Source organism: Enoplosus armatus, chromosome 6 (genome assembly GCF_043641665.1).
Source record: "Enoplosus armatus isolate fEnoArm2 chromosome 6, fEnoArm2.hap1, whole genome shotgun sequence".
NCBI lineage: Eukaryota > Metazoa > Chordata > Actinopteri > Centrarchiformes > Enoplosidae > Enoplosus > Enoplosus armatus.
Window position 1 is genome coordinate 7,440,497 of NC_092185.1, and position 12,284 is coordinate 7,452,780.

The 12,284-nt window shown below is 42.0% G+C and overlaps 1 protein-coding gene across 1 annotated transcript; it reads right to left on the reverse strand.

The window, feature by feature from the left end:
* Positions 1 to 1,591: 1,591 nt before the first annotated feature.
* LOC139286241 (fibroleukin-like) lies at positions 1,592 to 7,403 on the reverse strand. Its single transcript, XM_070906982.1, has 3 exons — positions 7,111 to 7,403; positions 3,446 to 3,702; positions 1,592 to 2,301 (listed from the first exon to the last, which is right to left on the reverse strand). The coding sequence occupies exons 1-3, from the start codon at positions 7,401 to 7,403 to the stop codon at positions 1,592 to 1,594; spliced, it is 1,260 nt and encodes a 419-aa protein (XP_070763083.1).
* Positions 7,404 to 12,284: the final 4,881 nt, after the last annotated feature.

A 12,284-nucleotide genomic window follows, 5' to 3' on the forward strand; every position in this document is an offset into this window, starting at 1 on the left:
GGAAATTATAATAACTTGTGAAATATATTATAAGATAGAATAAAGAAAATACTCAAAATAAACACAATCAGAGTGAAGGAGATACACACTACACTAATAAAATTCAGCTCCTTTGGTAAAAGACTTTGTTGAAGCTTAAATATGTATTTAAAGCAAGATTTGTTACTTATTATTTTCCACAAGTATAATTTGTACCTTTTACACCACACTAATTTAGTCCTCTGTTACTGTTGTTGTAAATATACAATAAAGTATGTGCTTGAAAATAAATATTTTTATTAACCTCTATTGGTGATGAAGACATTTTCAATTTGTTGTAAAAACAATGTGACATGTACAGTTTTTCTGTGCTGGAGTACTACCTGGTCCCAGATTTGCTGTGTGGTAATTTGATTAAACAGAAATTAATTTAGAAATGGGCAACATGTAAGGAGAGAGGGGCATTAAAGGACTCAAAACAAGATGTTGATATATTAATCCCCTTCAAGACAGGACATCAAGATTAGAAGCTAATGCAGAGCCCACCTCATGTCATCTGACATTGTGGTTTAGGGCACACATTAAGCCTGGAGCTTTTGGGGGCTCTGTAGTTCTGGGGCCCAAGGGCAGTAATGTAGCTTTGCACACTGCACATTGCAAGCGTTGAGGAGTGCTCTCCATTTTCACCCATCTAGATGGAAATGATGGCCTAGAGATACAACACCAGCAGCCCTAATTCTCCCTCACATTTTTATTTATTTTATATTGAAAGCAACATCTTTTACTTCCAGTCTTAGTCCACGTCACTAATTAACTTGACAGACCGGATGTACGAGCTTGTGTAAATTTAGCACCACCCCTCTTTTGGTCTTGTCCAATCAAAAGGCATATGTGAGCAAGTCGCAGGTGACGTCGTTCTCTCCTCAAAGGCTGTCGGGAATTTGAGTCTTGAATCAGTTGCTGCGTCCGAAGCTTCACTGCACAGACAAGTCTGACAGGTCGCAAGTTTCTGTTGATAATGTCAGTTGGTATTGAATTTATTGGTTATTTTGTACTTCAGTTCGCAGATCATTTCAACAGAAAGAAGGAGAAACAAATGCAAAAACCCTTGTTTATTTATCTTAACAAAACTATCTGAATTATAAAACACCCCAAACAGCTTCAATCAACCATCAATTAGCTTTCCAGTCATGTAATAAAAGAAAATATCAGTCTCTGTTGCTACATACCCGTCAGATTCAGACTATCCTCACGGAAAAATAACTTTTTTAACCCTCTCTCGTCATTTAAACAAATTACACTCAAACACCTAAACAAAATATGAATAGCATATTAAAAGGTTATATAAAAAAAAAGATACTATGTAATTAGGATTAGGTCTATATCCTTTGTAACTATGTACATCCTCAGTTATTGTCATATTGTCCTGTAAACAAATCGGTACTGCAGAATCAAACACCACAAGGCGGCAGCGTTGTGTTAATAGTGTACAATACGTGTGTGGAGAGTATATTAGCTTTCATTAAACTGTAAAGAGCATTTTAGGAGCTTACGGTTGAAGTTAGTAGTTAGATCCTTTATTTTCCGACATGGCCTGGCAGAGAGTCACAGCTCAAGGTGCAAAACCTTTTGGTCTGATCATCATCCTGACAGTTTTAAAAGACTGTCTGTCATTAGTGGGGTAATACTCTGTAGATATGTTGTGCCAAGTCCCCCAGAAAATCCCATCCCGGACTCCTTTGTACCTCCCCACATGGTATCTCCCGTTGAGGTTTGCTGCCATGCAGGCATCAAACCACCAGCCGGAGCTGTAGTAGGCCCCACAGTTTCCGGATGGATAGCGGTCGTGGTCCCTGTCCGGGGTGGTGAACGCCCTGTTGTTGTGATCATAAGTTTTGCTGAAGCGGAGAGCATCACCAGCAGTGCCCGAGTACCCGCCTACTGTCAGTCTGTAGCGCATCCGCTCACCTGCCACCCTGAACTGCTCGTATTCTGCATACTCCGTCACCCCGTCAAAGTCCTCCAGCTCCACCCGCAGCGCCATGTCCCTGTCCCGGGTCAGCAGGTGGATCATGTTGTTGCCCAGCCAAAACTCGCCTCCGTCCAGCTCCCCGAAGCCTGATCGGTACTCAGCCCAGGTGCGGTTGAAGCTCACGCTGCCGTCCCGTCGGCGCTGCAGGAGCGTCCATCCTCCTCCATTCAGCTCCATGTCACAGAAGACCGGGAAGCTTCTGCTGCGGAGGTCAGGTGTCACCAGGTACACTCCGCTTCTCGTCTCCCCCCTGAGCAGGTGGTCGGAGCAGTCTCTTCTCCCCATGATAACTGCAGATGAGCACAATTAGAAGAAATTACAAAGAATTATGAAAGTAAAGGTGCACTTCTTCATTCAGGGAGAGACCTAACCTGATACATCTTGCAGGTGAAATGATCATCTTGCAGCTGGGATGTAGCCGTGAAATGAGGTCACAAGTGCAACATGTCAGTGCGAAACTACTTTTCCACCATAAAAGTTTTAGTGCTTTTGCAGCCTTTGAAGCTGGACCTCCACAGTAGATACACACATAGTGTTTAAAATCAAAACTGGATTTGAGAGATACAAGTAAGTGCAGATTTAGAAAACTATGAAATGTTTTTTAGTGTGAGATTTCAGTCTTTTCCTAGTGATTGTTTTGATAAATAAAACACAAACGAGAAGAATGAGGTCAACAAATGGGAAAATCATCTTCACCTCTTCCCTTCACCTGTTGCTGCTGAGAAAGAGGCTGGCAGTTGTTAGTTTAACTTATATTATTATCAGAAGTTGTTCACTTACTGTCAGCCATTATTCACTTACTGTAAGCCACGCTCCACTGACGGATGTTTTAAAGCTGTTAGTCTACACATAGTTGTGGTTTTAATCATGCTGACACACACACATTTTGCACATGTATGCAAATTTCTCCTTTAGCCATGATGTATGGTACAAAGATGATCTCAGACCACATAATTATATCATCATTTCTTTATATGAGGACCATTACTGCGTACCGTGTGGCCCTCTTACTTAAAATCCTTTCAGCTCAGGTCATACCAATTTGCTTTTTTGAGTGAGTAATATAATTATATGCACTGAAATACTAATGCACAACAGTTCCTCACCGGTTTTCTCTCAGTGATGTAATGTCAACAAAAGACAACAGATTTTTATGACGGCGGTTGTTGCATGTGTCTCTTTCCCTTTCGAGCTTAATTTCTATTAACGTCTTTGTGCAGTGAACATGAAAACATCTCTTTGAGTTGACTGGTTGAAACAAAGCAACCATTGCACTATTGTGCAAATCAGTACTGTTTGCTGCTATACGTGCTAATACAATTACATTCTCTGTCAATAACAACCACATAAAGTTACCTACTTTATGTGTAAATTCACAAACAAACTTGCAAACTTGATGAAGCACTGCAACAGTGTTAGAATAATATCTCTTGCCTTTAGATGGTATCAGCGTCGGTAGTTTGCTGTCTGTCCCGTCAGGCCTGCTGCCACCCTGATTGTCCTCTGGGTGCTCTTTTGGACGCCTGTCCGGTGGTCTTCCATTTTTATTGAGGAAGGCAGCCACCTGGTTGATTTTCACCCGCAGCTCACGTGCACTGGGAGTGGAGGACTCAGCAGTCTGGGGCTCGGGGCCAGAGGTGGCAGGGGTAGATGACCTGAGGTCAGGGCTGGTGGTGGAGGTAGTTTGGGCTCTGGGGGAAGGGACAGGAATCATCATTTTGTCTGGATCTGGAGTTTGTCTGGGTGCCGCTTCCTCCACATTGTGAAGTATCTTAGCTTGTAAGGTGGAGTTGGTATTGGAAGCTTGATTTGGCTTTGTGGATCCTGGACTGGCGCTAGGGATAACACTTGGGAGGATCTCACCGATGATTTTGTTTGGTCTTGTTGTCATTGGGATAGATGGTGGTTGACCGGCGTTCTGTGGCCTCAGATCAGACGTAATCCTGCTGTTTGGACTCATTGTGAAGCCTTTGGAGAGAGTGTGAAGGCGAGAGAAGTGTCCAGTTTCCGGTCTGTTGGAGGTCTTTGAACCCAGAGTGATAGTTTTCATCGTGCTGGGACTGACCTCCGTGTCCCTTGGGGAATGAGTCACTTCAGCAATCTGTTGTACAGGGCCAGATGCAGGCGGCATGTCCGTTTGAGAGTTTTGGATGCCATCTGAAGTAGTCCCGCTGATTTGAGGAGGATCTAAATCTGTTTTGGTCTTTGGTCTTGGCTTTAGTTGCACTGCTGGTTTTGGCCTTTGAGGAGGTGTTGCTCCTGGCTTGACTGTAGGTCTAGTTGGTGGCCTGTGTCTGGAGGGAGGAATTGGTTTGGATGGTTTGTTGGATTCTGCTTCAGGGATTTCGTCAGGCACAGATTTGGGGTTAAAATTAGGCATTTGGTCTGGTCGAAGTGTTCTAAGTCCTTGATTGGTTTGTGGTGTTTGGTCAGGGCTAGGCTTCACATTTGGTTTAGTCTTTTGGCTTGTTACGAGCTCTGGGTGTTTTTGGTTAAGTTTAGGTGCTTGGTCAGGGCTAGGCTTCACATTTGGTTTAGTCTTTTGGCCTGTTACGAGCTCTGGATGTTTTTGGTTAAGTTTAGGTGCTTGGTCAGGGCTAGGCTTCACATTTGGTTTAGTGTTTTGGCCTGTTACGAGCTCTGGATGTTTTTGGTTAAGTTTAGGTGCTTGGCCAGGGTTAGGCTTCACATTTGGTTTCGTTTTTTGGCCTGTTACGAGCTCTGGATGTTTTTGGTTAAGTTTAGGTGCTTGGCCAGGGTTAGGCCTTTGGTTTATTTTAGGGATTTTCTGGCCGGGTTTAGGCTTTTGATCAGGGGGTTTGATCAGGGCACGATCAGGTGTAAGCTTTTGTCCTGGTGTTGAGTCTTGGACAGATTTAGGCTCGGCCGAAGGATTTTCATCAGAATTTTCCATTAATTCTATTACAGGCTTTTGGTTTGGTTTTGGTGTGAGGCTAGTTGTTTCACTTCTTTCAGGTTCAGGCTCTTGAACAGGTGTGAAATATTGGTTTGATGCAGACGTTTCATCCGTTTTTTCTTCACTTTTCGTTTTTTTGGGAGGTTTTTGCTGTTGGTCAGGCCTGTCGGTTTTGAGAGGATGAACTGGCTTTTTCTCAGGTTTTGAGTTTTGATTAATAGTTGGGATTGCAACAGATTCTGGGTCTCGGCCAGTTAGAGGGTCTTTGTCAGAACCTGTTGCGTTTACAGTTTGAGGTCTTTGATGAGATGTGGGTCTCTGGACAGGAAGCATAGACTTTTGATGAGACTTTGGTTTTTGAATAGGTAACTGGTTTTGATCAGTTGTATATTCTTGGTCATGTTTAGGTATTTGACCTGTTGGTAAATTATCAGGTAGATGTCTTTGGTCAGGTTTTGTAATTGGGACTCGTGTAGGGTCTTTGCCAGGTTTAGATTTCTGGTCGATTGTGGGTTTTTGGTGAGAAGGCTTCTGCTTTTGGTCATGTTTTGTTTTTTTGTCAAGCAAAGGAGCTTGGTCAGGTTTACGGGCATTCTTAGGATTTTTAAGCTTTTGGTCTGCTTCAGGCTTAGTTGCAGGCTTATGCTTTTCACCTGGCTTTGGTCCTCGGCCTGGTAGAGGTTTCAGGCCGGTCTTAGTGTTTGAGCTGATGTTCTTCTTAGCTGTCCAACGGCTGCGGTCTGCGACTCCTGGAAATGTAGTTGTATATAAGCTCTGATGAGTAGTTGTGGTGGTCGTTGTTGTCGTAGTTGAGCCAACGCGACTGTGGATGCCTGCTCCAGATCTTGCTCTGGTTGTAGAGGTGAACCTAGTAGTGGCTCTAGTTATCTGCTGTCTGGGACCACCCAATGTGCTTAGCGTGGCTGTGGTTGTTGGCCTGCTTGTGGTCCTAAACCCTGCCCCTGCATCAGGGCTTGGGTGCTCAGAAATACCAGCTGCTCCGAGGTCAGTTCTTTGGGTTTGAAGTCCGTCAGCAGTTACTGTCATCCCTTGATTATCATCTGTGATCACATGTGAAGTGGAGCTGGACAAAGGAGGAGATGGAGGAGATGACGTAAATGCTATAGCTTCGGTTGAGTCCATGGAGTCATCCCTCGGAGCTAAACTAATGATAGGGCGAGGAGTCAGGCTGATTGAAACAAAGTCTGTCATCTCAGTCGCCTTGCTTGATGCTAATTCTCCATCACTGTCTCTCTGTACACTCTGGATCTTTTTTTCTCCTTCTGTTTTGATCTCCTTTCCCGTCTCCCTCTCCTCCTCCTCCTCCTCCTCCTCCTCCTTGTCTACCGCCCCCTCCTTTACAGTCTTCTCTTTTTCTGCACGCCCGATGCTTTCAGTCTGTTTTGGTTTTTCATTATTTCGCTCCACTTTTATTCCCTTTTCCATTTCCTTTTTCCTCTCCTCGCCGCGCTGCTCTCGCTCCTTATTTGTATGCTCATCATGCTCCTCAGACATCTTTATTCCATCACTGCCCCTGTCTTCTTCAGTTTGACTCTTTTTCTCTGTTTCATCTCGCCACACGTGATGGTCACTTTCTTCTGTTTTCTGCTTATTTTTTACATTACTTGTAATCTTCCTCTCTTTTCTATTCTCCAACTTATCCTCACGGTCTCCCTTTGAATTCCCTTTTCCATCCTTTTCTTTGTTTCTGTCTGTCTCTGTCTCCCTGTTGTTTTTTTCAACAACCTTTTTTCTGACCACATCCACTGTTCTCTCATTTCCACCAGCAGTTGGCACCTTTGCTTGCCCCAATTTGTCCTTTCCTTTTGCCCCCTCTGTCTGAGTTTTTCCATCCTTTTCTGCCACTTCTTTTAGGGTTTCTTCTTTCTTGTTTTCTTTTATGACCCCTTTATCGCTCTCTCTTTCTGCTTCACAATTCTTCCTCCCTTTCTCTTCCAAAATTGTTCTTTTTTCTGAGTCTGCATCATCATCTCCTTCCATAGTCTTTTCCTCTTTAACCCTGTCTGTCACACACTCCTGGCTTGAATCTTTTAGTCCCTCATTTCTCTCATCCAGCCAGTTCCTCTCATCCTCATGTCTATTTGTGCCCTCATTCAGATTTCCATGCTCTCTTTGCCTTCCACACTCTCTCTCAGTTTGGCTTACTGTACAGTCTGCGCACATCTTCCTCAGTTGATCCACATTGTCCTTCAGCTTCTGCAGATCCTTCACGATCTTCTCCAGTTCTCTGAGCTGCTTTGGCAAATGTACAGTCAGTGGTGGCAGGCTGAATAGGTAGGGGCACATGTTCTCATCCTGCCCCTGTCTGCACGGCCCCTCAGGTCTCAGAGTTGCAGCGCAGGGCCCAAATCCATTATCCCCCAGGAGGTCTCCTTCCTCAGAGTCCACTGTGGTCCAAGAGAGGCTCGAGAAGGCCAGCAGGGTCCCACATATGCACAGTGCTGTTAACCTCATTGCGTCTTGAGAGTGAAGAGTAAAAGGAGTGGAGGGAGAGAGTGTAAAAAAGACCCACCTCAGTTTGAGGAGCGCAGTGACAGTGAGAGGAGGAGGTAAGGTAGGAGGGAGAAGAGTAGGGAGGGGGAACTGATGGAGCTGTTCAGTGGAAAGTGAGTCTGCGAGAGAAATGAGGAGCGAGAAGCTTTGAGAGGGAAACAGGTGAAAAAAAACAGAGAGTGAGAGGAGGATTGTGTGGATGTGCCTCTCAGTAGATTGTCTCTGTGAGATTGTGGATGATAAGCCTGAAGCGTGAGGAAATGGTCAAATATTTCTACTTTTTAACATAAGCAGAATTAGACATAACAGCTCTAAATCAGCCCTGAAAAAGCACAAACTTTGACAACTTTAGAAAGCATGTGTCTTATTCTAATCCTATTATTACATTCCAGTGTATCCTCATCGTAATCACACCACTTAATGAAGACCATTCGTATTGCATTCTCACTCCATGCTGCAGTATCATGGCCTTGAATATGCATGTGTGTCACAGTTGCTTTGGCAGGCGCTTCCCAAGCTTCCTGTCTGCGGTTGCACAAACATGTGAGTGACAGATGCGACAGGTCAAAATATGCATTTGAAGCAAAATATCGGCTGCTGGGCCGAAGCCAAGAGTTTGTCACTCAGATTTGTAAGGACGTATTTCATTTTACTGTAAGCTGTGTGGCTTCTGAGTAGTGAAAGTCAGGAATGTCAGATTTATCCAAGAAGGCCGCTTGCTTCAAATGCAGGGGAGAGAAATTTCTCATGTACTATTGACTTTATCTGGACAGTACTAATCCTCAACAAGTGTGGAGAATTGGTGAGGCAATCTCTGGGTGGAGAAGCTAAGCTCGCTGTGTGCAGACTGTCCGTTCACGTAAGATTTTGGTTCTTTGCTAATTCATTGTGTCTACATATAGTCAGAAAAAAAGAAAGAGAGAAAGCACAGTCACATGAACTAAATGAGGCATCTGCTTGGCAGGGAGTTTAGATAATGAGGCTTTAGTTTCTCAGACCCGGGGTGTAAATGTCAGTCCCACCACAGGATATGAGATATGAGTGATAGCATGCAATGCCAGCGTGTGATGTCTCAGAAATTAAACCACTTAAATTGTCTTGTTTTTAGACTGCGATGAAACTTGACCCTTGAGCGTTTTTTGTTCTCTGTCTCTTTTGTTGCTCTGACTGCACGAAGCTGGAGAGATTACTCAGCTGTCCTTTCATGATGACAAAGGAAACCATTTGTTTAGCGAGAGGACTGTGGGAAGCGGCAGGTTAGAAAAGAAGAACGAGTTAATGTGGAAGGAAATGGCTCAATATAGTTTTTTACTTTGGAAAAGAGGCTGTAATATGTTTCAACTAGACAATAGAGGCCTTGTAATCCTCAAGTATAAAGGTGTTAACTATCCAAACGTGCTCTATATGACTTTACATTGCAAGTAGGTCCCTTCCTCCTCTTCTTCTATGCTAATGCAGCTATGAGCTCATTTGACATTTGACAACTGTTGGCAGGATAAAAGCCAGGAATAAGTATCCTTTCACCTTTCACAGTCACTTCAGTACTGCAACACTTACACTGGGAAATAGTGTGAGAGAAATGTTTACGCTCTCGAGAGACTTCTGTCTGAACACTAGGCCTTACCAATTTATTATCATAGAGCCACATCTTTTACCGCACAGCCAGGCATAAATCTCAGACCGCCGCTGCTTAGCCACAACAAACTAACCTGATGCTGCATGAAGAGCGATAATGATTAATGCAGCTGATTAAGGTTAACAGGGTTGATTCATTTGGTAGTAGCCAATCTAAATGAACCCATTCTGTTCTCGACAGCAGCAGAGCACAGCCAGGAACTCTATTATTCCCAATAATACCCTCACTCCTGCCTTTGGCCATTTATGGACTACAGTTTTTTTTTTCTCCTCAGGGTGCCCTCTTGGGATACAGTGTTTTGAATTCCCCCAGTGAGCTGGCTCGGCCCACTCTCTGTCCTGGATCGTGTAAACACTGTGGTTTTTTCCATGCAGACTAGAACAAACATCTGACCATCAGTCCAGCTTTGCTGCCTGGGCTTCCTGGCAGACCACTTCATCTCCCTCCACTTTGGGCAGAGGAGCCAGTGTCGTCGGTCACGTCTGTTATGTGCATAAGTGTCCCATTTCCAACTGAACTGGAGTGAACCCAACGACTATCGTAGTGCAGCGCCAGCCTCTTGTAATACCACACTCAGTCTGCCTGCCTGAAGGTATAAACCTACCTGGACAATATTATTCTACTGACTCACTGTTTGCATGCCGAGAACAAATAAACATATATTCATTTAGAAAAACAGTTATATGATACAACACCTGCCTTAATCCTGTGGATCAGTGTGTATCAGTTTAAAATTAAGTGTCTCTTTCTTACTCTGTCTCTCACACACACACACACACACACATTTTCATATTCACATGAATAGTTCATTGCCAATTCCTTAATTCTGCAGCAACTGATACATTCCTTTGCCATGTGTGAGAATGTTTTTCATCTGTCAATTGACTGATAGAGATTCTTGAAAATGAAACAACCAAGTGTCCCTCACATCTGGGCTGGATTTCCTACACCTAGCCAACACCAGATAAAGTCAGGTCAATTTGTTTTTAATCCAAAGGCCTGGACTTCATTAAGACATTGTTTGAAATTTTTATTTAAGAGTCCCTGTCCCGATGAAGAAAACGGGCGTAACTTGGGAACAGGTTATCTGCTGCTGCCCAACGGGAGTGGACTCTGAGGTTAAAGTGGACACATTTAAGACTTTGGCATGTCACTAGAAATAAATGGGTATTTTTCCATGACAAGAGAGATTATTTTGTATGTTTTTTAGCAGTAAATGTTCTATAAAGACACTTAAATTGAAGCTGTTTGGTTTTTCATCATATCATATCCTGATGTTCATACTGAATGGATTTGTGCTGCATTCTGTATATTTCCCAGCTGTAGTTGATAGAAACCATGTGGGTGGACTAGATGTAAATGCACAGAAAGGTGTGACTGAGTGCATCGCAAAAACCAGAGTTTGTTGACCTTTCCTCTTCTCTGTATTCTACATTAATATTCTTATCCAGAATATTGAAGGTCAGTGGTGGAGGAAGGTATTCAGATCTTTTACTTGAGTAAAAGTAACAATTCCACACTGTAAAAATACCCCATCACGAGTAAAAGTCCTATATTGAAGATTTTACTTAAAACCACATAAGTATTAACAGAATATAAAAGTACTCGATGGCTTTGGCCCTTGTGAGTTTTATGGTATTACATATATTATTGGATTATTACTGATGCATTAATGTGTTAGTAGCATTTTGGCATAAAATGGAAATGCCAAGTCAAGTACAAGTACCTTAAATTTATACTTGAGTAAATGTACTTTCCACCACTGCTGAAGTTGCTATAAAGGATTATTCTCTCTGTGCTGCCTCGTGTTGAAGCCAAAAATAGCCTTTATTTTATTATACTGCAAACTGTGTCTTCTTCTCTATGGCAATTGTTTAAGTGTCTGTGCTGAGTGTAACATTCACCCAATGAACAATTTGGGTCAAAAGAAATACACAAATCTCATTTTAGAGTAAGCCAATGTCAGCGCTGATGAACGCTGTGTACATTACCTCTCCAATCTCTCTGGCAGATTAAGACTTCTACTTTAGTGGCTACAGATACGGACAAGAGCAGCATATAAATGGATGTGGACTGAGAGACGAGCATTTGACAGAAGAGCTGGGAGAAATGTAGTTTTCCACATCTTTGCAGGATTTGTTTCTGTTTCCTGTCATAACAAAAAAGATAACTTTCATCCAAATGTTAGTATGTTATGAAAGAAAGCATTTAGGCATTGTATTGACATTTTAATCACATAATGTTGACATTAAATTAATAATAGTACTTACATCTTGAGTGTAATAAAACTAGTGACTAACAAAGTCTTGTTGGGCAATAGAAATTAGTTCATTTTCAACTGACACCTCCCAACATTTGTGACTGTTGTTACTGTAGGACACAGCTGTGAGGGTCAGTGGATGTGATGATTTTCACAGCGATAAGAAGTCTATTTCCATCACTATACTGCCACCTAGTGATATTATTCAGAAATATCTCAGTATACAGATTTCATTATATCCATTTGCAACAAATAGACATCTATGAAGACATTAATGTATATATACTTTGTCACATATGTAAATTGGAGAATATTGCCTCACAAATACTAAACAAATCTTATGAATAACTCAAATAACGTGATTTTAAGAATAATACATAACACCATATACATGAGGACTTTTGATTTCCAGTTATTTTTAAAAAGCCTATCAGAAATATGTGAATATGTTTTTGTAATGTACCTGCTGTGTTTGATGAGACATACCATCTATGCATCTGCAAATTAGGTTTATAAAAAAAATGTCATAGAACATGATGTGCTTAAAAACTCTTCTGTTGCATTTGTTGTTAAATTAATAAACGTTTTATTAATATTTTTAATTTGTTTTGTATAGCAGTATCTTAAAACAGACTCATGAAAACAAAATATCTGTTTTTGGCAACTTAACGTAAAATGGAGAACTTTCTTTATTGTTTATGGCAGTGCTATGTAACCATTGATTGGGGGTAACCCATCACACCATTATCACAAAACACCTGGAAGTTTCTTCTTCTTCTTCTATGATCCATATTTTTCTTTTTTTCTGTGGTGATTGTTGTTGTCATGTTGTACAGATTTTGCACCAGTAGATAAAATATACTTGCATCCAAAAACAACCAGCCAGAAACAAAAGATAAAAATGTTTAAAATAAACATTGATCACTAATAAAAAAAAGTCTAATCA

What these genes read in the sequence shown, in the direction of transcription:
- LOC139286241 (XM_070906982.1), bottom strand. Translation starts at nt 7,403, where the DNA reads ATGAGGTTAACAGCACTGTGCATATGTGGGACCCTGCTGGCCTTCTCG. An exon ending in GTGGATCAACTGAGGAAGAT is followed by an intron (nt 3,703 to 7,110) that starts GTGCGCAGACTG and finishes CCCTTCCCCCAG; the next exon opens with AGCCCAAACTACCTCCACCA. An exon ending in GACGCTGATACCATCTAAAG is followed by an intron (nt 2,302 to 3,445) that starts GCAAGAGATATT and finishes GCTCATCTGCAG; the next exon opens with TTATCATGGGGAGAAGAGAC.